This window comes from Battus philenor, unplaced genomic scaffold (genome assembly GCF_028537555.1).
Source record: "Battus philenor isolate CCGP_79_NKW_IND1 unplaced genomic scaffold, ilBatPhil1.0.hap1 SCAF_5, whole genome shotgun sequence".
Classification (NCBI taxonomy): Eukaryota; Metazoa; Arthropoda; class Insecta; order Lepidoptera; family Papilionidae; genus Battus; species Battus philenor.
Window position 1 is genome coordinate 16,819,821 of NW_027181715.1, and position 25,251 is coordinate 16,845,071.

At 39.7% G+C, this 25,251-nt stretch overlaps 3 protein-coding genes across 5 annotated transcripts in view; 2 read left to right on the top strand and 1 right to left on the bottom strand.

Annotated features, from left to right (window-relative positions):
• Nucleotides 1-3,011: 3,011 nt before the first annotated feature.
• LOC137929791 (thialysine N-epsilon-acetyltransferase-like) lies at nucleotides 3,012-6,016 on the top strand. Its single transcript, XM_068772896.1, has 4 exons — nucleotides 3,012-3,142; nucleotides 3,606-3,657; nucleotides 4,968-5,179; nucleotides 5,798-6,016. The coding sequence occupies exons 1-4, from the start codon at nucleotides 3,065-3,067 to the stop codon at nucleotides 5,972-5,974; spliced, it is 519 nt and encodes a 172-aa protein (XP_068628997.1). The 5' UTR covers nucleotides 3,012-3,064; the 3' UTR covers nucleotides 5,975-6,016.
• Nucleotides 6,017-6,631: 615 nt separating this feature from the next.
• Nucleotides 6,632-9,700, top strand: LOC137929318 (thialysine N-epsilon-acetyltransferase-like). The gene is made up of 4 exons (XM_068772200.1): nucleotides 6,632-6,781; nucleotides 7,172-7,223; nucleotides 7,501-7,712; nucleotides 9,294-9,700. Exons 1-4 carry the CDS (start codon nucleotides 6,698-6,700, stop codon nucleotides 9,459-9,461), a joined length of 516 nt encoding a protein of 171 aa, XP_068628301.1. The 5' UTR covers nucleotides 6,632-6,697; the 3' UTR covers nucleotides 9,462-9,700.
• Nucleotides 9,701-10,033: 333 nt separating this feature from the next.
• LOC137929317 (GATA-binding factor A-like) overlaps nucleotides 10,034-25,251 on the bottom strand; it is a 75,361-nt gene continuing 60,143 nt past the window's right edge. The window contains exons 1-7 of one of the 3 annotated variants that reach the window (XM_068772199.1): nucleotides 21,679-21,734; nucleotides 20,235-20,357; nucleotides 18,430-18,599; nucleotides 14,815-14,948; nucleotides 13,191-13,315; nucleotides 11,130-11,446; nucleotides 10,034-10,596 (exon numbers count right to left, since the gene is read on the bottom strand). In XM_068772199.1, coding sequence (XP_068628300.1) covers nucleotides 10,504-10,596; nucleotides 11,130-11,446; nucleotides 13,191-13,315; nucleotides 14,815-14,948; nucleotides 18,430-18,599; nucleotides 20,235-20,357; nucleotides 21,679-21,733 — 1,017 coding nt within the window. In that variant the 5' untranslated portion in view covers nucleotide 21,734 and the 3' untranslated portion in view covers nucleotides 10,034-10,503. Of the gene's footprint in view, nucleotides 10,597-11,129; nucleotides 11,447-13,190; nucleotides 13,316-14,814; nucleotides 14,949-18,299; nucleotides 18,392-18,429; nucleotides 18,600-20,234; nucleotides 20,358-21,678; nucleotides 21,735-25,251 lie in introns of those variants that run through there. The other 2 variants (XM_068772198.1, XM_068772197.1) reach the window with 2 other exon arrangements.

Below are 25,251 nucleotides of genomic sequence, written 5' to 3' on the forward strand. Positions count from 1 at the left end.
CTTGTTGTTTTATTTTATGTCCATCTCGCCCACCATATGCAGGTGCGTGACAGTCAGTAATTATGTCGTAGAATATTCTTTTTATTTCATGTTAACAGCGTAAAATAGAGTCAGACATAAATCTATACTTCGGTTTCATTTGAATAAGGCTGAGATATCCCCTACCTGTCATAAGTGGCGGCCAAAAGGCAGTTGGGTTCAAGTCTAATTCTAGTTAAGATTCAAATCGAACCCGAGAAAGGCAGCAAAGCGAAGTGGTCTTCACGTTGCTGCGGTACACCGTGGATGCCGGGGGGTTTCCTCCCGGAGTGTGTCTTGGCATAATACTGACGGGCACCTGCTAGTTTTGTCTGATATCTGGTGGTTCCTCAGTACCGAGGAATCCCTAAATGTAAGATAAAATTAAAGAATAAAAATAAATAAAATGTACCTAACCACCTTAGAGTAAGAATATGATGGAAGAAAGGCGAGGAAAGAAAGAAGGTATAAAAGAGCAAAACGAAAGATATTATGAAGGACAAAAGTAAAGAATGAAAGATATTGTGAACCGTGAAAGAGAGTGATAAATAAAGACAAAAAAAATATTGAACAATAAAGTCCCTAATCCCAAAAAATTGAGAGGCCCCCAATAGCCATTATATTAATAGGGGCCATTAAAAAAAAAGTACCGAGGAATCCCACGTAACCCTGTCCTAGCATTCGTCCAGAAGATTTCACCCCCCGGAACAAAAAATGGACCTATATGATCAGATGTAAAAGCTTCAAAAGTAATAACTTATTTGCTGTCAATAAACATATTGTACATCCTACCCATGAACCAATGGTTTTAAAAAGGCTAAAAAGTTTAACATTTGGATTGTAATATATAGATTTTGTACCCCCAGAAGTAATTGGTGATTCCGAGTGTTTATAAAAGATTATTGGAAGCTTGAAAGCTTTTTGCTGATACATGAGCTGTACTTCTACACCTTCAAAGTTTTTACATTTGTGTTTAATCATCCCGTATATTATCTATTTAATAAAAGCATTAGCACTGATTTTTTTGGTCATATGCAGTTTCAAAGAGTTTAGAAGAACGCTGGGAGCGCTTAGTTTAAACATTTACAGTAATTAAACTCGAGGATGGCATCAGAAACCTTGGATTAGATCAGCATTGGGTCAAATTAATTAAACTTTAAACAAAAATTATTAGCTTTATATTTAGATTTATACCAACTGCTGTCACGACAGTGTGTATTGCCAGATCTTATCTGAAAACCCTTTTGCACGCACTAAGCGTTTTGCGAATACTTTTACAGTGCGAACAGCCAAGGAGTGGAACATCCTATCGACGTTATTGTTTCCAGCCAACTATAACGTAGGAGTCTTCAAGACGAGAGTGAATTGGTTTCTTCTAGCATGTACTGTGGTAGACCTCGTAATAGTTTAACATCAGGCGAGACAGAGGTCAAACTTTTCGACTATAAACGATAAAATAATTAGTGTATCGCCTTTTAATAAATTTGTTTAACATGGATTAAATAAATTAATTTTCTGGTGAATATCATGTAATAATTTTTTTAATCTTTAATTTTAGGTTGAGGATTTATAATAGTTTTTACATGGCAACCCCATTGTGACCATCGCAAATATTCGCCATTGCAACACTAAATTATTATCATGAAGGCAAGTCCGAGAGCAGTTCCGATTTAGGTTCCGAATAAATATTAGTAAGTTCGACGGAAATTGTCTCCTACTTTGTTTCTTGGCACATTCCATAAACACCTCATTACAATGAGGAGAGATGGGTTTTGCAAAATTTTATTAAATATTTATCGCCTATAAATTGTCAAACCGCGGCAAAATAGACTCTTATTACGCCTAATACCTGTGGGAGCTTCACACGTCATCGTCAGCGGCGCATCGAAAAGGGGAATTCCACAAAAATATAATTCTTTATATACTATGTTCAATCGATATCAACCGTCAGCAAATCACAAGGCGAGAAGTGTTGTAGTGCGCTCTCTTTCGCACGACATAAATATAGAACGCGCTGGCGGCGTGGGATTTCCCTGTCGGATGCGCCGCTGATGATGACGTAATGCATTTCCTGCAATATATATTCGATGATAACTTTATTTGATTTTGTAATGTAAAAAATATTGTCATTTCCCTCGACTATGTGTTGTTCTATATAAATAAAAATTAAACGCAAAAAGTTTTACTGAGCGAAAAACTTGTCATCTACTACATGGCATATCGATGATTTTTTAGGAAAGATATGCAAAATTGCGCGGGAAATAGTTAAAACAGTTAATTTACTTATATACCCCAGAGTTAATTATCTCCCTCTAGCTGTCAAAAATTTAGCTGTCAAAAATTTAGCTGTCAACAATAAAAGCACATTAGGATATGCTAGGAGTAGAGAAAGTTATGAATAGAGAGGGATTTTCTACCGTAAATAGAACAAAAGGCAATTCCACGGGTTCTGCATACCACAACAACACTACGGTCGACAATCTGCCTACAAAGCGTGGCGATTATGGTATATCCCCGTATAAATATCTTTTAGCATATGCAGTGGACGGTTATGGGTTGAAATGACGTGTGAAGTAAACGCATATCTGTACCACATGGAATGCTTGTAATTTTCAAAGGCTATGTATACACCTGCGGGAATAATATCAAAAAAACTAAAGGTTCAAGCGGCAGCACCAATGTTATCGATAATAAAAGCATTGAATGGAATTGTAAAAGCAATGAAAATATATTCACATCATTATTATTGTTTTGCAGTGTAAATAGTGTATTATTAAATGATACGTTACGTAAACTAAATAATTTAAGTGAACAATTTTAAATACGCTTTTTTTTCGTCAATTGGACCGCAACTAGCTATTCATTTTTGACAAAACGAATTCTACAGGGAAGTAATAACTGTTGAATTATTAACTAAGTGTTTATTCTTGATAAGGAATTTGTATTGCGAGCCGAATATATGTAATCTAGCGTTATCTGCATCGACGGCGATACACGCGCAGTTCGTGTTCCGTATTTCTTTGTATCTCGACTTATTTTAATTAAAATGAAGACTTGCAGCGAAAACTTTGTCATCCGCGCAGCCACCGCGGAGGACATGCCTGCGGTGGCCAGCATGGTCCAGGTTGGTTCATCACTCTTTGTCATATAATTCACAGATTAGATATTTAACCATCAACACGTAGCTCCCGCACTTGAATGTCTATATACTCGTACTTTATCACTCTCTGCTCGATCGACGCCGCAACTAACGAAGAGAGAATATTCGTCTATTTGACAGTCGATTGTTTCGAAGTTTCTCGAGTGATCACATAGTGAATGCCGCGCATTGAGCTCTGGCTTTCTTCTCATGAAGTACAAGAATGAGCTCTGTTAATGATCTTTATGGGAATAAAATGAATAAACATAAAATATACTTGATTTATAATAAGGGCGGTGAACTGTATAATAAAAATTTGCTGCGTTATAACGACATTCATTTCAAAATTTCGCAAAGAATATGCCTTTAAATTGTCTGATTATAAAGTTTCACGCGCGAAAAGATGTGTTCGATTTTTATGAACACTTTTTGATAATATTGATTTCAGGAGCTGGCCGACTTTCAAAATATGTCGTCTGGTCCCACGCTGACATTTAAAGGTAAATAATTTTGGCCGACTTAATTATTTTTTAATCATTACCAACGTAAGTTTCTTCATTAAAAACATCGTAGCAAACATACTGTTTTTTATTTATTGTTTCTATATACATTTGTCATAAAAAAATTGAACAAATCTCTTGTATTTTTTATACCTGTGGCTGCCCTACATATTTCATTGCTCTAATGATAACCCGCAAGTCCTGACCGGCGTCACACTCGAGCAAAGAATGTGTCTTCTTGACTGACGACGTACTCGGTGACGGCTATAGTGCAACAGAACTATAACGCATGAATCGCGCGCCTGTGGGAACACTACAAGAAATTATTCCCGCAGCTGTATAAATGGCTATGTAACTTTGTTAATAGATAAGTAAGAAAAGGACCAATATTTAGCCACTTCCGCACATGCAGTGGTAGTCGTGCAAATAAATGGTATTAAGTTCTTTGTTATAAGCTTTTAGCGGACTAAGCTCACTCTGTGTTTGGCACTAATCGATGTAACATGACTCCTGAAGATGCCCCGTGGAGGGGTGAAACACGTGTTGAGTGATTTGGCGGTGGCGGTTGTGTGATTCGCACTGTTTGCCGCATACGCATTTATCAGCGGGCTGGCGGGCGATGCATTTTATTGCACGACTACCACTGCATATGCGGAAGTGGCTAAATATTGATCCTTTTCTTACTTAGGATGGACTTCCGCGAGGTAACGCCTGATTCCATTAAATATTTGTTAATAGAAGCATTCCGTAATAGCGTTCCGAATGAAACAGTCGTTAGCGTTCACGTAAGGACGCTTCGTATTACTGGCAACTATGACCACAATATTTTTTTGTTTCAAATCAAGCCGCGGGCTCATTTTAAAATTCGAACGCCGATTTGAATTCGGTCGCCGTCAATAATGTGACCACTGTTATTTCATTAGGGTTTCGAATTCAAAGGTCATTAGAAACGAAAACTGGTCGTTGGCAATGTCTTGACGTGGTAGCTGCCCGAAAATGTGCCATGACCTTCCTAGGTCGTGTAGCAAAGCTAGCCGCGTTAGGGAACTGCTTTGTGTTAGACGTTAGAAACAGCGCGCTTGGTGTACATTACAGATGGCGTCCGAATTCAAATCAGCATTCGAATTCATTCAATTCAAATCAGCGAGACTGTTGTAAAACAAAAAGTATTATGGCTGTAGTTGCTAGCAATATAAAACGTTCTTGCACGAACGCTTTAAGTCTTTCATTTCATTTAGGCAACAGGACTACTCAATTCATAGGTTCTGTATTCATAAACAAATATTTATTAATTTCAAAGTATATTAAAGATCTACAGCGAGACGGATTTGAATCTCAGTGGCCGGCGTTTAGATGCGTGATAGCGGAGGACATTAAGACGCGAGTACCGGTGGGGTACGCAACGTATTTTCCAACGTACTCCACGTTTGAAGGGAGATCCGTGATGGTGAACAACTTTTATGTCAAGAAGTCCCACCGGCGGCGGGGCATAGGACGGAAGCTGTTTCAGAAAATTGTTTCAGTGAGTTATAACACCTTTTTACTACAATGAACCTCCCCTGAAATCATGTTTAAATATATCATCATCATCATATCAAGCAGGAGACGCCCAATGCAATGCAGAGGCCTCGCCCAGAGATCACCACGATGATGGTCATGCGCGGCATGCGTCCTGCGACTTACCGCGACGTTGACCACCTAATTGGATGGCTACCGACTCCGCGTCTTCCAGTTTTTCGTCGCCACTCGATAACCTTTTGGTAGCGGCAAATATTCCATTATTTAAGTTGAATGAATTACACTTTCATATTCTCACACGTTACACTCTTAAGTTTTGAAATACTTTTAGCTATGTTTTACATAAAATAGACCGCCTTCAGAAGTCTTTGTTGTTTAGGCTAGAGTCATCAATTATAAGGTCTAACGGTAGCCCAAGTTTATGACAATCCAATCAAATCTCTCGTGGAATCGCCTTTGATTTTCTGTCATGTCACTTGGAGAGGACGCCGGAGGACTATGAGAAAGATCGTACAACGATCGTACAACGACCTCCACAACGACAACTGCTAGAAAAAATTAATCATTTTCATGATAATTACAAAAAATAATTTCATGTTATTTAAAAGTTCGCTTTTTCCAGGAAGCACTGTCGTCTGGCTGCAGAAGAGTAGACTTCCACGTATTGGCCTGGAACGAGGCGCGGGCATTTTACGAAGCCCTCGGCGCACAGAACATGACTGATTCTCACGGCGCCCTTTGTTACCAGCTGACCGGGGATGCCCTGATAGCGAACGCAAGGCAGGCCAACTTCGCGTAACTAAATTTCTGCATTTAAGCTCGGTGCAGAGCAATAAAAATAAGAGACTAGCTAGCAACACATAATTAAATGATTTGAGAGACTACTACAATGTTGTTTAAATATGCTAACTAACGCAAGTTCGATTATTCTTTATAGAATACAAATAAAAGTATTTTATGAGCCATTTGGTTCTCTTTAATTCCTTCCCTTATTTGTGATGTTATTTTTAACACAGTTAAACCTGCTTCCAATTACTTCAGAAATTACTATAACTTAGTGGTTTACCAATAATGACATGAAAACGTTTTCCTTCGCCAAAGGTTGGCTATACTAAGAAGATTATACTCTGTATGGTCCTACAATTTTTAGTTATTACAGATAACCATAGTTGAGAATGAATTTTGTTTGTATGGATAATTATACACTTTTGTGAAAATTTGTTAGTTCTCAATAAGACATTGTCACAACTCCTGTTATTTCTGGAAAGCGTAATTACAGATTTTATTAGCAATAATTGAAGTTTAAAAATGAGAAAAGTAGTTTTTGAACGATTATTAGTAATGATTAATATTTGTACTGAAAATTATTTATAGTTTTTACTTTGGCCGTACGGATTATATTTCATTTGCCTTGCTGGAGGAACTGATATGAAAATGACATAAGGTCGTCATTCGCGCTAACAGGCACCCGGTATAATAAAGTTTAAAAGTATTGAATATTTTTTTTTCCAAAAATATTAAAATGAATAATCAAGTAATAGATGAAGAATTAAATATACGCGATGCGACCGCTAATGATATGGTTACCGTTGCCGATATGATTCAGGTAACTACCTTTTGCGACTAAAGTTTCAGAAGGTGATCGGGAGTTGGATACATCAGTAATTAAATATGTTACATTGCACTGTATTTAAGCATTTTATAAAAACTATTAATCGAATCGTCTTAAGTTAAATTCACACGACTACATTCTTAACAAGTTTGTATTTCTAATCAACAAATCAACAATATATTCACCGTCGTTATCAAAAACCATTTGCTGTCTAGTATACAAATTTTCAATGTCGGAGCGATAACAAAAAATTGTTTTTTGTAAAATGTATCGACAGAAACGAAATTACTTTCCGGTCCCCCTAACATTAGAGATTTTTAAATTATATTATTTACAGAGCTGCATTTCATATTACCGTAACATTTATAAATATATTGTTCGTAGGAGTTAGCAGACTATGAACACATGGTAGAAGGTCCTCAGTTAACTGTCGAAGGTTAGTTTCAATAAATATTTCATACTCTTTATAATTACATACCTTTGAATGTAATATATGTGATGACATAGGGATCCGAAGAAGGCTCAGAGCAATGGTGTTAACTATGCTAGGAGTTTTGCTGCGCAATCTACTCTTTGGTAGAAGCATTGCTCTGGGCATCTAATGGCAGAAGAGAAGAATAAAAAGAATAGAAGCCCTCTTATATAAAATGGTTTTCATCACATATATGTGTGTAAATATAAATTATTGTCACTTTTTGAAAAATAATTTGCAGATCTTCAGCGTGATGGGTTTGAAAGACAGCCGCCAGCATTCAAATGTAAGGTAGCTGAGTTGTCCCCATCAGGCACTATAGTGGGCTATGCAATATATTTCCCAACATATTCAACATGGAAAGGTCGTGCTCTTATGTTGGAAGATGTTTATGTTCGGGAAAATTTCAGACGGCGCGGCTATGGGAAAAAATTGTTCTATAGTATTGCAGCGGTAAAGTCATATTTGTGTTATTAAGTTAATTAGTCAAATTGATTGTGTCATCAAATTACTGAATTAGATCAATCTTGTATATTGTTTTATATTTTAATTTTAGATTTAAATGTGAGATATTTATTATGTTTATTTTGTTTTGTACAGTTCATTTATTTTTTGGATTTTAACTTGCAATTTTAAAATCCAATCTGACTAACATATAGATAAGAACATACTTATATAGGAGTCATTATAGGTCAGGTACCTATGTGGTCTCAAGATATTCTTAAAAACTAAATATCAAAAATTTTGATAAATATTCCAGCATGGCCAAGACTATTAAAAAGGCCCCAAAAAATTAGTAACTCCTTTTAACAGTGGCCTATATGGGTATCGAATAAACCCCCTGAAAGGCTCTAGAATTATCAAGCAAAAAGTTATTAAAAATGCAACTATAATGAAAGTAATTTTTTATTAAGTGATGTGATCATTTTAGCACATAGACATACTCACTACATGACATGGGCCTTTTCTGAGAGATATCTATGTAGGATATAACATAGTCATGACTCTTGGTAGGGGGATTGGTGATCCCAATGTGGTATTGTAGTATGCAGAGCATACTACTTGCCCATCTTTTTGAAACTCGTTTGTGAGCAGTGACAATCCCATATAATTATTGCACAAAGTGTGTTATATAAGATAGTATACTGGGAATTGAAACCATGACCTGCTATCGCAAGTCTTTAACTGTATTTGTGAAATAGAATTGAAATAAAACATGAGTTGTTGATCTCTTGTTAAATCAGAATGTGTTTGAAACTTTAACTATATTAAAAGTTCAAGGATGTTGTTATAAGGGATCACAATTTAATTAATTTCTATTGAACTCAACTCTACTCATCTCTTGATTTAACAATGACATTGCTCCAAAACATGTTTTTTGAAATGTTTCTGTCAAAAAAGGTTTTTTTTTTCATTACTCTGTTCTGGACAAATGTTCAGAACTTGAGAGTGTGTGTATGTGAGAATCTTAAATCATTCTAATGTGAAGGCCTCTGATTTTCGGTTGGATCTGTTATTATGATTCATCTATCTTGTTGATCTACCCACTCTCCATTATACAGGGTGTTTGGCTATGTAGATAGTAGTTTTAAGGTGGTGAATGTATAGCTAATTTTCTGTCAATTAATGTATGATATACTCTATCTTAACATCGCATGGCTTCGAAACAAAATAAATAATGTAATATATTGTTAGAAAAAGTATTTTCAGAATTCAGATTACTGCATTAAGATTAATTATAATTTACTATCTATCCATGCAGATTTTGTGTTGCCAGTTAATGTCCTATCAAATTTGTGTAAAAAAATATTGTAGCATATTTCAGTGATTACTATATACAGGTTAATTGGTTAAATTAGTTGTAAAAATGTTAAAGCTTTTAACTGACAAATGAATTATATTAACCTCTAAATCTTTTTTTACCTATAACTGATCACCCTGTATTTTTGAGAGGTTGACTAGTAAATTTGGATAATATGGAAATGTAAACCTGATAGAATATGCTAAAAGAAAATAATTGTTTTCATGTTTCAGGAGGCAGTCAGAATGGGATGTTGCAGATTAGACTTCCATGTTCTGGCGTGGAATGAGGCTCGTAGCTTCTATGGTGCATTGGGTGCTGAAAACCTCACCGAAAGGGAACAGTGGTGCTACTATCGGCTCTCCGGAGATGCCCTCTTCGCACTCTCCATTAAAACATAATTTCAAAGTGCTTAGATATATATATTTCATATAACTACATAATTTTGTACACATTTCATTATGGATAGATTGGGACCAATATCTCATTACAATGGTTGATTAATAACTACACTGTACTCACAAATAGCTTTGTGCGTGATGGATGGCACCGTTTTATATGAGGCTATAATAAGTATTATTTAAATAAAAGTATGTAAGTGTAGATGCTGTGATTTCCGTGCTTCGCCAAATAAATTGTTATTGAAATATAGTTCTTTTTAATTAGTACTACTATATACATCTAATTATAAATGCCGCCTGTCGACTGGAGCCCGCGCGTGGGCGCAGCTCCGGCTCGGGGCGGGGTCCGGAGTGTCTACACATGGAGCCCGCATTACATAGACAATGTCACGAACAATTTCTTGAATACTGTTCACACTTAAAATCTAATAGTTTTAATGGACATTTATTATAAAAAGTATTATATTTTAAAATGCATCACCCAATGTTGCTTAATACAGCCGACTAATTAGTACAGATAATATATATAAATCACCTCAGGTCCGGGGTAAAATATGCATATATTTGTACACAATGGCCTCTTTAATGTATGTATGTATGTAAGCTCATTGGGCCCGTGATAACGAGCGTCGTCACGGAGTTCAGGAACATTACAGCTAACTAATAATACCATGTACAGTACACAGTGACAACCTACTCAGTCGGAAAATACACTTAGATATTTACAACTACCCGCTAGGTTTTATATAATTAGAAGATTACAAGTCGCTACGTTGTCACGACTACCCTACGTACACCCGGTCACTGTCAGGTGACCGCTAGACTCATTTGGGTGTCCAGTTCTCTTTAAAAGCACCGACTGATAATGACTTGAACCCAATTGGGTGCTGGATTTGCTTAGTCCAGTTGTTTTTAATCCAAACTCGGTGGCCGTGATAGCAAGTATTGCTTTCTGTCTGCCTCTTCACCGTCGCTACTGGACCGTCTGTGGTTTGATGGGACAAGTTCAGGTTCTCGTGGTGATGTTTAGTCCAGGACGCCGCTACGTGGACGCCATGAGCTTGGCGTGCGCCGTCACGTTGCGCTGGTGCAGGAAGCCGCTGCCTTCCTCCTCGTCGCCGTTCCCCAGTCCGTACTGAAATAGTTAAGAAAATAATTGTAGACTTCATTGTTGGAAAAATGAAAGAAACCACAACTGATGACTGATGGCGATTCGTGGAAAGGTTCAAGAATGTCAGTGTACACAATTTCACTATACGCTCGTGTGCACTATTAGAGAGACAATAAAGAGTCGTGATGTGAGCTCGTTGGGACAGTCCCAGGGTGGGTATATGAGCTACACCCGGAGCTGCGGGATCGAATCAGAAAAGAGAAGATCCGCAGGAGAACTAAAGTCACCAACGTAGCTCGAAGAATTGCTCGTCTGAAATGGCGATGGAGCACATCACCCGTGCAACCGAAGGCCGTTAAGACCACAAGCCGTTAGACGCGGCGTGGGTAGCCCCCCCCCCCCACAAGGTAAACCGTCGACATAATGTCGCGGGAGGTCACTAGACGCGGGTAGCACAGGACCAGTTTGCGGCGATGGTGGGGATCTTTTGGGCAAGGCTTATGCCTTGCGCTAGGCGTCTATCACTAGACATGATCATGTGTGTGGTGAGTAGGTACCTGCAGCGCGTGCAGGTAGTGCTGCTGGGAGTGGTACGGCGCGGCGTGTGCGTAGCTGTCGTATGGCGGCGCCGCGCTGGGCTCGCTCTTGATGTTGAACAGCGACGGGTTGGAGAGGAAGGCGGGCGCCGGCACGCCCAGCCCGTACTGCTGCGCCTGGCTGTGCGCGTGTGCATGCGCGTGAGCATGTGCATGCGCGTGCGCGTGCGCGTGCGTGTGTGCGTGCGGGCCGGGCGTCGCGCTGGCTTCACTTCGCGGTCGCACGCCGCTGCCTCCGGACGTCAGTGGCAAAGCCTCCGGCACGTTGGGCTTGCTCTCTGCAAAGAGTAGGCGATAATATTTACTACTGTAATAGATTAAACGTGGTACAGCACGCGTCATCGTTTCAGTAAGCTCTGAACTTCGAGTTAAATCGCAATAGTAACTAATAGGTATTAGCGGGATGTAAATGTCTGAATGCAGTGGTGTAGTCAGGCGTAGTCAAAGTTGATGTCCGACTACGGCCTTTACCTTAGATGACCAATCAATTAGATTACGTTTTAAAAATAAGGTTGGAAATTAAAAAGCGTTTTGAAATCATGAAGTCCCTTATGCAAGGTCTCCAAGCAAATATATTTTCACTATCATGAGCAAGTGTGTGGGCTGAAAGCAAGCCCGTTAACAATTATGGTGCCCAAACGTGGGAGAGTGGAGATCACAAAACGGCCAACGCAGCGTACGACGTCTACCTCTTTAAGGTCATCGGAAACCAATGCAGGCCGCTGTGAGCGGGTCGTATTGAAAATCTATGGGTTAAGACTATGTTCATCTATGATGATGTTATCGATTACTACCGTTACTGTCGTTTTTTATTTTATACTATTACATTCAATGCTAAATATACCTAAACGAAATAAAACATAAGTTATGGGATTAAATAAAGATTTTAGGGCTATGCATGGAGTTTTCTTGTCAGATCTAATCGGAAATGAGTTGAGCTGTAGACGAACCAAAGTCATCAATGAAGCTCGAATTGCTCGTCTGAAATAGCAGTGCATGGGGCATACAGCTTGTGCAATAGATGGTCACTTGAGTGGTTCTCAAGAGGTGCCCACGACTCGGTATGCCCACCATTAGGTAGATCGACAACATAGTTAAAGTCGCGGGAAGTCTGGTCATCATGGCGACTTATGGGAGGGGCTTATATCTGGCAGTGTGTGTCTGTTGGCTCTCATGATGGTGATAATAAAACATTGTCACTACCCCTGCTAGAAATAACTTCAGAGTAGAGTATAAATTCGCCGCGAACTGTACGGTACATTGATTAAACTTATTTTGGTTTGGACAAAAATAAATGAAATAATAGAGAAGTAAATAAGTAAGTTGGAAACGGCTTTAAATTGGTAAAGGAGGCCATCATGGCGGCTCGCAGCTGCCTCCTTTTGTACACGCTCCGCGCTTATCGCACGCAATTAGTAAGCGGTAACCTGAACATTCATTACACCGAATAAATAAACGTGTAGAAGTAATTTTTTTTTTAATTTTTGTCCTCTAATTCTTAGACTACGTGTTCATTTCTAAGAGGTCATTTTTTTATGATCCCCGGTATTGGGGGCCTCTTGTACCCCTATCTTGTGGTGGGACAGGGTCTTTTTTTGGGCAATTTTTTTTTTCACTTAGTTTTTTTTTTTTTAATTTCCATTCTTCACATGATCTTTCATTCCATTCTTTTATACCACATTTCTTCTTTCTTACCCTTTTGCTCTGTTCGTCTATCATTCTTCCCTTTTTCTTTTTACATTTTTTGATTTATATTTTTATTTTACATTTTTTTTACACATTATTACTTATTCTATAATTATTACTATCACAGTTTTGTTTTTATTTACGTTTTTAATCTATTTATCTTTTTATACTCTGTTTGTTTTATTTCTTTCTATCGCCCTTTTGGCGATCTCTTTACAAAGGGATATGAACGCCTGTTTGTCATCGCCGCCTATCAGAGAGGCTATTGTCTCCTCTCTGATTTCAACGCCAGTCTAAGAGGTCATGAAAATCGTGGAAATCGTATAGCTTGCTCACCGTCAACGCCGGGCGAACTGTGATCGTCCTTTTTGGCCGTCTCCTGCGGTGGCTTAGCGCCGCCTCCTGACTTCTTCGGTTTCCTCTTCCTGGTCTGAATACCGTCCTTCCTCATCGCCAGAGGTCTGTAAATTATAACATTGTTAATTCCACCACATGTGAAAACATGTCCACTGCAAGTTCTAATTCGTTTTGTTACAAAAATTTAACCTACGTTTAGGATTTTTACTAACTTATTATTTATTATTATTAGTAGCAGAATCAACCTCGCTTTCCTAATTGAAACAAAAACATTTCTTTTCTATTTTTGTTAATAATTTCTTATACTATTAAAATATACAAACGAACGAAACAAGAGAGATGTTCGTCTGAATATATGTAATACCAACGGTTTTAAAATACATAGGCCTTTCAAAAACTAGGCTGTTAGTCGCCGCCTTGAGAGATAATATTTCGTCTCCTTAACACACTATTCGCATCAAGGCCTCATTTGGACGAGAACATTAATGCTAAATGGTTTCTTTTTCAGTCGCCAAAAATAAGTACACATCTATTGAGATACATTAATATCGCAACTTAATATTATATAAACACAATAGTTATTAAACAAAATTTTAACAAAGATAAGTTCCAATGGCACGTGCCGCTAGATGACAAAAGACAAATCCTTCGCAGAGGCACTTGAAATTACTCTTCTCGACACTTAGCTTTTAGTCACGCTGTAACAAAGATGGGTTCCTATCCGCCCCTTTATCTATACCAGTGTTATCCAACGTTGGTCCCACGCCCCAAACGGGGGGCAATTTGGATGTTAAAGCAGGCGATTTGAAAGAGGACTTGACGATACTATAACTCTTTCTTTAATACAAGAATTATATATGTTACATAGGGATGCGTAAGAATTTTAAATAGACAAAAAAGCTTGGAAAATAGTGTTTAATGGATTCAGGCGTTACATTGCGGAAGTCCATCCTAAATAAGAAAGGACCAATATCTAGCCACCTCCGCACATGCAGTGGTTGTCGTGCATGAAAGTGCACCGCCCGCCAGCCCGCTCGTAAATGCGCATGCGACAGACAATGCCAACTACACAACCGCCACCGTAAATTCACTCAACACGCGTTTCACCCCTCCACGGGGCATCTTCAGGAGTTGTTACACAGATTAGTGCTGAACACTCGGTGTTTGGCAAACGACTACCACTGCATGTGCGGAGGTGGCTAGATATTGGTCCTTTCTTATTTTGGAAAATAGTGATCTTTATTTATATATAACAAGACTAGGAGATCGGCTTTGTTCACATAATTTTCATGTCTTACGTTATAGCAGAAACAGACGTGACGATAAATCTGGGATAGGTGGGTTTTGTAACTAAGCCTGTTTCGACGGATATTCTTTTTCTAAAAATTCTTCTTTTTATTCTATTTATTCTAGAGCTGTGGATATAAACATGTTCTCTGAGCGATGAAGTAGGTACAGCGTCAATGATTATACGACATAATTGGTTGTTTAATATGATTTATACAAGACGACTTGAAAGCGATATATTCAGATACCGTATAAGTCGAAGGTTTAAAGGTGATGAGATGGTACGTGCGCTAGGTGGAGGTGATGCTGCACTTGCCTGTTGATGCCGTGCAGCTTGTAGTAGAGGCCGCAGGCGTTGCAGACCGGCTCGCCGTCGTTGTTGCGGCGCCACAGCGTGGTGTTGCGCGAGCCGCAGTTGGTGCAGCACTGCCCGTGCCGCCGCGCCGCCGACTGCACACACAGCGTCCACAGCTCACACACACATCCCCATATACACTCACACAACTAAAAACATGCCTTTTTAGTTATGGACTGTATGATTGTTGCAATTTGAAGTTTCACCAAATTTGTGCGCTTAGCTTAAATTGCCGTAAAAACTCATGCATTATGTTAAAAAAATTTTATAAAGACATCTTATCTCAGTGTATAGAATTTTTCATGATAAAAGACCTTATGAATGAATTTCTCAAACTACTGCACTAAATATATCTGTTAATATGATCCTAAAAACCCGATAAAAAGATTATCGTGCGCTCTTTTCAGACCAGACGTGGGAAGCTAAATTTCATAACATTATAGTTTCTATAAAAATGGGCTGTTTTGACATTTTCATTACACATACGATCGCTCACTAATTCTATGTACTAAAGTTATATTCCACTTTGGATCATGGGATATGAATGAGGTTGATAAAAATTAGGCAGCCATTGTTTTATCGAGACCTTTCGGACATTCCACCTGATTAGAACGCTACCAACATCTCAGGTCAAATCTGCATGCATATACTACTCAAGCTAGATTTAAGATGTGGTCATTTTTGTTCCGTTGAGCGGTGTGGAGCGTGTTTAAAATTAGAACTAAAGTGGTAATGCTTCTAATGTACGCGCCGCGTTAGAGCTCTAGTGTTTTTAATGAATGTGTTCGTGTATCAGTGTTCGACATAAGCGAATGTGCGTGAGATTCATTTAATAATACACTTGTATCCAGGTTACATCTGAGAGCATTTCAAGTGTTTATATTTGTACATGTGTAGGGCAAAACTAGTGTAGTGCTGCAAGTGCATTTTTGTTAAATAGACGATCAAAACTTTTTTATTAATTGTACGTAATACTGAAGAGAGTTGTCAAATTACAGTTGAGCAGCGGTAGTGTAGCGGTAGACGACTGAGACGCGTTCGCAGGTCCTGGGTTTGATTACCGTTTTACGTAAATAATTTGCACTTTGTGCATTAATTACATAGGATTGCCGCTGCGCACAAACAAGTAACCAGAGAACGGGTCCTCTGGTTTTTTGCGTAACACAATACCACACTGCGATCGCCAACCCGCCTGCCTGCCAATAGATATCTTAGCTAGAGGCTTATGCCTTGCAGTGGTCTGTGGACTAAACCGAATATTGAAGTTTTGGATTGAAATTCTACGACACGAACTAATATACCAATGTACGATTGTTTAAGGGTAAGTCAGTTTTACCAAGTCGATTACAAGCAGGTTTAAAACTTCAACAAGAGAAAACATAAGTAATTTCTCAAAAATATTCGTTTTTATCAGCGTGGCTTGGATTATATTCAATTTGTATTTAGGGAGGACACTTTAAATGTAGAGATTCGTAGTAGAAAAGAAAGCAACACGAAATGACAATTCGAAGTGAAAGTGGACAGGCTGAATAACCCGTGGACGAGGTGCTCCGCTGCAGAGCTTATATTTTGGAGTGAAGATCGTGCACCAGCGAGCACAGCCTAGAGCGTCCAATCAAATTGGACATATCACCTTGTTAAGTCGTGGGAGATCACTGGACACAGGCTTCCGCTTCCAACCGGTTTTATTCGAAATTAATATGGGAGATATGTGTCCAACACTGGACATCCCATGGTTGAAATATTGATGACACTTCGAGAAAATATACTTAAAGCACTACGGTACCCATTTACACAAATATGTTACTTAAATACAATTGAACTGTAGTTTAACTTGTTTTTGTCACATTGATTGCACAGTGGATGGCTGACTGATTGCTTAGGCAGACATTCCATGGTGTGACGCCTAAGTGAAAATGCGTGTATTCCTATATAAAAGTGCATGAAAAGGCTAAACTTTGACCTAATCCGTTGCTGTTGTCGGGCTACAAGCTACTCTTTGGTAAAACTGCGCATTGGTATCCACATGACGGTATCATTGTCCGCAAGAAACCTTCCAACTTTACAAAATTTTAAAAACGTCGAGCGTATAGACAGGTAAGTACAGGGCGGCTGATATTGTGTAACAAGATTGTGTATCGTTTAAGACACAATTTATTAATAGTGAAGAAAATTGAAACTGTCACTCAAGAATGATTTCTACATGCACGTCAAGATAAGAACACACATGCTGTTAAGTAAGAACTAATTACAACACTAATTAGGTAAGGCATTCGTTGCAACAGACGAACGTGCCGGTGGATTGCACTAATTAGGTCTTACAACCCGGACAAAGCTGCGAATCCTTTATCGCGGACGCGGATTAAATTCTTAAAGTTGAGTAGCGCGCGGGTCGAAGCACGCGCGGGCTCCGGACTTTACAGTTGTATAGTGAGAACTTTAAAATATAATAAGATCGCTGCACTAATGAAGGCCGCGGAGAATCGGCTCGTTACCGCGATACGGCGCGCCGTCAACGATTTTATGCGAAATAAATCGACGCACTCGACTCTAATTGAAAGCACCCGCTTATTTCTTCATTACGTGAGCGTGCGCGGAGAGCGCCGGCGCAGCCTCCGCCGCGCCCCTCGCTTCACTCAAATCTCCGAGCACGAGATAAGGACATCTGTAAAATTATTTTTTTAGCGGGCGTGTTCGCAATGGGCGGAACCGGTTACTTTAATTGGCGAAATCGTAAAATAAAATTAATTAAAAATAAAACCCATCGCGCTGAATTCGCATACGAACCTCATTCACTTGATTTTGGTACGTTAAAATAAGTATTTATCAAATTATGTACAACGAAAACTGTTTCGAAAATTGAAAAAACCGCTTTAAACAGAAAGTTATCGGTAGTGACGAAACTAGCCGCGTCATCAGATGCCACGGCCGCGGCCGCGATAAGGCAGGTGCACAGTTTTGGGTAATCGTTGTTATGTGTTAACACTATCGTACGTCCGACCGCCGGGGCTGGCGCTTCTGTGTCGATCAAGTCGCCACCTTATGGAACATTAGGATAATTTCAGACACCGGGGAGTTGGCGAATGCGCATGCAGAGCCCTCCACCATGTTAACTACGGCACAACTGTTCGATAAGCACACGACAATAATGCGGGCGTGTGTCCCGCGCCCGTGGCTGTCCCGCACGGGGACGCCCCGCGCGGGTCTCGCGACTCGTATCGAACAGGACGGCGTCGGGTGAACCGAGCGATCGCGTCGCCATCGGTGCACCCGACGCCGCTAAAGTGAGGAGCGGTAGCGTGTAGTTCTACGGCGAGAGCCGACAAGAGTTAGTCGCGTTGTATGGGAGTGGGGAAGTGTGCGGGGTTGCGGGGGGGTGCGTGGGGGGTGCGGGCGTCGGTCAAGCGGGCGGGAAGCATGCACTAGCCTACACGCCACCGACTCACCTTCTTCATGCCCCGGGCCATGCCCTCCACACTCATCCATCTCTGCACGGAGCCGTCCTTATAGAAGCGGGTGAGCAGCTCCGCGTCAGCACCTGCGCGCAGACAGAGCGTTACTGGGGCGGACACTCACCAGCCGCTTGCTCGGCTTCACGAGCGGCCGGTTGACGCCGTTGATCTTGTGGTAGAGGCCGCACGCGTTGCACAGGTAGTGGCCGGTGGCGTCGCGGCGCCACAGCGGGGTGTTGTTCGCGCCGCAGTTGACGCACTCGCGGCCCTCCTCGTACGCCTCCAGCACGCCATCTGCCGGCGCACCTCGCCGCCGGTCAGAGCGCGCGCGGGGGCTTCGCCGCAGCGCCCCCGCGCGCGCTCCGACGCAACCAACTCCGATAGTACAACATCTACAATCTGCTCTTCAACACAATAAAGCACAGAAACTTTCTAGGGAACGAAAAATATAAAAGTACACGTGACACAGGAAGGTACTAGAGGGTAGTGTTTTGATGAGACCTCGCGGCCCCGGGCTCGTGGCGGATAAAAACTTAGGTCCTTGCGACTGCCTAGTTATTACTTACATCAGAACATCACATAAATTTCAGTTGGTTACTTTTTATCTCGACAGTCGGAAATCTATGACAGATATCCAGTGGCAACGATCATGATGATGACATTCTTCAAGATATCTAAAAATACTAAGAAAGCTTACATCAGAACTGATCTAACTCCTGCTGTGCGGTAATATTTCATAAAAACGCGGGACTTACAGTTTTAATATTGATATACTGATTCAATTATGCGATCATAGTAATTGTAATAGTTTACATAGGCCGCTAACGTCGGTAGCGAGTCGCTCCAGCATTTACTGAGTAGACAGGCGCTTATCAGTTCGCGGAAGGAACGACGAGCGAGTGGCGCCGCGCGACGCGTATCGCCTATCCGGCCGACAGCGTTAACCCGAATCCATTAATTGATGTCCCGCGGTGACGCACCATCGCCTACATAACGCACGGAGCCTTATAACGCCACATGTCTTCGGATGACGGCAAAGAACAAGACACGATAACTTCCGACGAGGCTACAAGACGCATCGCGTTGTCGAACAGCGCACCACGCGGCTATGCATCGCCTTAAGTTTCTTCTCGACGCCTCGGTCTTAATGTCCCGGAGTAAGCCAAGTCCGGATCTGATCCAAGACCAATAAATGCCAACGAGAAACAAACAACTTTTATATTGAATTGACGTTAAGTTTAATTTATCATCATCAAGAACTAGAGAAATGGGAATACAAGGCTGAATAAGACTGAATTTGCAACGTCTGCGGAGTTAGTAAGATACCAAATAATGGGTAAAAATGTGGCACGACATTCTCTAATGCCCAAGACACAGAAGACGCATTAGTTCAAGTAACAATGCCGCAAGATACTTCAAGATGCGCAGCACTTTGCATTACATCGCCGCTGACGCCGCCGCGAGCCGGCTCTGTGGGTCGAATCACTTGTTTGTGCGGTTATCCGAATTCGCTGCGTCACGCACTCGGCATATACTCCCGTGACTCACTCGCGTAGTGCCTGAGCCTTTGTTAAGTCTTCAACAAGCTAATGCAAGTGTCTTCAACAAACTAGTGCAAGTTAATGCATTACAAAAAATTCTAAATTCAAAATATCTTTACTTAAGTACGCATTTTCACGCACATTTGAATCGTCAATTGTTTTTAATATTATAAACTGGTTACTGCAAACTACACCTCCAACAGCTCTGAATGATGATCAGCTGAGAAGAGCCGGCCAGAACCTAACTGATCTGAAGGCAGATATAAATCCCTGGGATATTTTTTTCTCAATAATAGACGGAGAAAACAAGCAAGTCGCAAGGACCTTACCAAAAGTGTACACACTTGATAACAACAAAAATAGAAAATAGCAAAGCTTCTTAACTTACCGTAGGCAGGGGGGCGCTGCAGTGCGTCGTAGGGAGCGCACCAGGAGCCCATCACCACGTTCTGCCCGTACAGCGCTCCGCCCACACCGCCCACGCCGCTCACGCCGCCCACGCTGCCGCTTCCTGTCGACAGAACACACAGGATTGAAACATTGTCATCTAAAGTTACCAATATATCGCAGCTACCATCTGATACGCGGCTGCATTGTAATAGGAACTTTAAACTGGAATCAGGTATAGTCTGGTACCAGGACGATTGAGGTGTAAATTTGACTATTTATACTTTGTAGTACCAGTCAATAGAACACCATTGTACATATAGAAACAATTAGAGTTAGAGAGAGTGACAGGGTGTTGTTGGACTCCGGACCGGCACTACCTTGTCACTTTTTTACAAGCGCGCGTGATGTCATTCTTGTAAAAGAAGTAAAATATAAACTTCGATCGTAAAGAAGAGTAGGACACGAGGAAAATGCAACCAATTTTACAGAAATTAGAAATTGATTACATTCCTTTAAAATAAAATTACAATGGCTTTAAATTCCAGGCATTAGGAGAACCAATAACAAATTCAAATGTTTTTTTTTGTGATATATGACAAGAGTCCTTAATACTAAGCTAAAGCAATTCATTCTCAAACCGTATTATCATTCAAAAATGTCGTAGGGTTTTTGTTAAATTAAATTTTTACTCAAATATACGATAAACAAGGTATCTAAACATCGAGTGTTGAATAGAATTTAGATGTACTCGTATAAGCATGTTGTTTGCTTTGACGCTGCAGGCAAATTGGAAGGTGTCTTGTTCCTCCATGACTCGGTGATCTAGGAGACTATGACCCAGTCACTATGACGTCACAATCGGCGCCCATTTCTTATTTTATTCGGGCGATAATTTAACTAGAGTACTCGTTAACATCCGCCCGATCTTTTTAAATACATCGATTTCTTTATCGCTCTATTGTAATCGCTCCACTATTTACACTTGTTCGGTACACGCGCACGCAGTTCCTTGTCGAACACACAGTCGGTCTTCTTCACATAACACAACAACGGCGTGACTCATTCTGGTCTTCTAGCCTATTAAAACAGCCTATTAAAACAGTTATTAACTTATGTATTATCAAGTTCAATTTGGTAATACGAGGAAAACATTTGATAAAATAACGAATGAATGGGGAGTTCGGTTTGATTCTAATTTTGATCAATTTTGAGCCATCTGGCACTCTTCGCGTGACGTGCGCGAGTGATCACAAATAAATATAACCACCGACAAGTGGAACATCAAGGAGACCTCGACACAGATGCGGCGGCGGCGTTGCTCACCAGAGCCGACTCGTCACTAAAACTGGAGGACGGCCCGATAAGGGCTTGTAATTAGTTATCGGAAGCGAACAAAGGCAGAGCTGTTCTAATGTTAGCTTATGATATCGCGAAGCTGTCACCTGCGGCGAGGGCGAAGTTCTGCAGCCAGGAGACCGGGAGGGGCACAGTGTCCATGTCGATGTCGGGAGGTCGCAGGAGGTCGCGGGAGGAGCGCCCGGTCAGAGGTCGCGACGCGGACTGAGGTCGGCGCGTCGCGGGCGCTTCGGCTCTTATCGCGGCTGATTCAGCGCCTCCGCTGTTGCGTGTGCCGCAAGTCATGTGCTTTGCGGTTTTTTTTAAACACAAGTCCTGCTCCGCCCGTCTTTTCCCCCGGGACTCCCAAAGATTTGGCGTGGTGTCCAGATTCTATCATTCTCATGGTCACATATTGTGAAAAACGAAGACCGTGCCAGACCTTCATTGGTCGGTGGGTATATATATATATATATATAATATATATATATATATATACCATATATACCCATTATAGTAAACAGATAAAAAAACGTACATATCTGGAGTTTTTAGTAGACTATAATTACTACGAATACTATGCGTTTTGATATTTCCTATTTAACCACAACAGATATATATATGTATACATATATAATCACACTACAGTAGATCTAAAATATATTCCGACATTGAAAGTGCCGTAGTCTTAATTTCTAATTACGTTGCATTTATTATTTATATTCATCACTGGTGTATTTTAGAGATATGGAAAGATTAGAGAATTGATGCAAAAAATGTAACGAGTTTCACGATGTAAGGCCTCAGCGGTAATCAAAATTGTATCAACAGAATGTGTCGCCCTGTGCCTTCTTCAAAAGCCTCGGCATTGCTGATCTAGTCCATTCGTTTATTTGTCCACAATATTTATATCTAGTTGCGTTCTTTTATTGATTTTTCTTTATTATGTTATATATAAAGATTGATTCGATGTGCACTTATAATCGATCACTGCATACTGTCTAGTTGGTTGACTACGGGGCCGCGGTATTGGCAGCTCCAAAATTTCTCTGCACATTTGGGCGCTGCGTTCCGGATCTTTTACAAAGGACTGTAAGATAACAAGGCGGTCTTTGCGTATAGCGTGTAGGTAGTAATGATAATAATTAAAAAGTAAGCGAAAAACCATTCGTTAAATGTGTTGCTGTGTGCAAAATTCGATAACAGCTCAGTCAATACGACTAAAAAAATTTTACTTATTTTTATTAAGGTACAGTTAAAGTTCTTACAGAGTGAATAAAAAAAAATTGCGAGAAAAATTATAAAAGCCACACACATTGTCTTTTTCTGTGCAAATCAAGGGTAAATTAAAAATTATTTTTTCTCTTCAAACATTTGCTATCAATCAAAAGTAAAAAAAAAAAACCGCTGAGCGCTACACTAAAATATATTGTAAGTAACCGCAGTTAATTTTTAAAAAAATAAGATACATTGATAAACACAGGAAAAACTCCGAAATACGTTTGATTTTTTCATTAGTCAGGTCAATCTTTTTGGATAGCTATCTATCGAGGCATTGCTCGTTCTTGGCATTATTAAGTTACTTCTAGAATGTCAAAGACAAGTTCCTCCTGTTCATAAATTCAAAATATTTGCGGGAAATCCTTAATTTGATGTACCAGTGCATCTAATACGAACAGCTTTCGTTGGATGTTTCAGTTATTTCAGGGAGCTAATTACTTAAAATATTGAAAAGGTATATAGGAATACAACCCTAAATAATTTCATAAAAAATCTAAAATTTTATGAAAGACAAAGTGTCTGAAGTATTTAATGGAATCAGGCGTTACCTCGCGGAAGTCCATACTAAGTAAGAAAAGGACCAATATTTAGCCACTTCCGCACATGCAGTGGTAGTCATGCAATAAAATGCACCGCCCGCCAGCCCGCTGGTAAATGCGTATGCGGCAAACAATGCGAATCACACAACCGCCACCGCCAAATTACTCAACACGTGTTTCACCCAAGTTTAGTGCCAAACACAGACTCAGTGGCTAAATATTGGTCCTTATCTTACTTAAAGTGTCTGAAGTGTCCTATTGCTTTGACCTTACTATTGCATATATATCATTTTTTTTAATCGTACCCCTAACTTTTTGGGATTAGGGACTTTATTGTTCAATAATTTTTTTTTCAGTCTTTTCTTTATTTATCACTTTCTTTATTCTATATGTATATTTATCTATTGCATATATTAGTTATAGGCTTATAACACTACTTATAACACCTGGACTCGTCTAACGACTTCTTTCAGCATTTGTCTGAATAGGCAACTCACTCGAAAATGTTAATTGTACGTAATCCACTCTATGAGATGATCTCCTATGTTTGAATTTATTTAATCCTTTTTTTTTGTTTATCGAGGATTAAAGGCTGCAGGTATTCTCAGCTCAGCCGGGATTGAGGGGCTCAGTGCTCACAGCCTGGACATTTCTACTGCAAGCTTATTGTAAGCTCGATTATCCTTGGTTCAGGGCGCTATATCAATTGTTAGATCGAGTAAGTCTGCCAAAATCTTAAATATCCACTTCATAGAGACTTTTCGCAACCACAGCTAGGACAGATAGGACTTCAGCTTGTGCCGTCTCAAATCTACGGCTCGATCGTTTACTATTGTACAGGGATGATTATAAATTGGTGTAAATGTGAATGTGAACTTATTTATTAGCTAAAACCTTTAAATCAACAATTTCGAACAATCGTGTATAAAATGATTACGTTGAAATATGTAGACATAGATTATTTAAAAAAAAATATCACAGGCTCTTAACTATTTGCATTTTTTTTTAATTAAAAAATCAGGGACGAGACAATAGCCTCCCTGATAGGCGAAAAAGAAACTAAGAAAGAATTCCTCGCTTGTTGCAAGAAAATAGTTAAAAACGTTATACAGAAAAAATTAAAATCCAAATATACAACAAAAAATGTGATAGAATGTGATAAAATGAAACTCAAATGTGATATATAATGTATTATAGAAAATAAGTAAAAATGTATAATAAAAATGTAAAATGAAAAAAAGTAAAAAGAAAAGAGGAAAGAATGATAGATGAACAGAGCAAAAAGGTAAGAAAGTAGAAATGTAGCATGAAAGAAGATAATAGACCGAAAGAGAAAGTAAAATATGAAAGAAGAGAGAGAAAATAAAAATCATGTTAAAATTAAATTGCAATAAAGTTCTTGTCCCACCATAAATAGGGGTACGAGAGGCCCCCGTAGCGAGGGTCATAAAAAAAAACTATTTGCATTGTAAAGTAAGCAATGCTATATTTTAATGTCTTAATTCGAATTTTGATAAAGTTATTTATTATTTCTGAAAATATTAGTTTTTGGATATGGAATTCCACATATTAATCGACAGCGAATAAGATATATATGTCTTTAAAGTTTTTATACCCACAGCCAATCACTTTGTATATAGTGTTCTGTTAGATATGTAACTTTGTTGTTACAGAATTAGAAAACGACTGTAATTCCACACACATGTCAAACTTGTATATTTTTAATGACGATATCGCTGTCGCTGCGTGGCCGGCGCGCGCTAGTGCCAGAGGCCACGCACCAAATTCCCCATAACAGATGTGACAATAACAAGTCGTTTATCCTTCTGCAGGGAAATATCTTTCTGGGAATAACGCAGC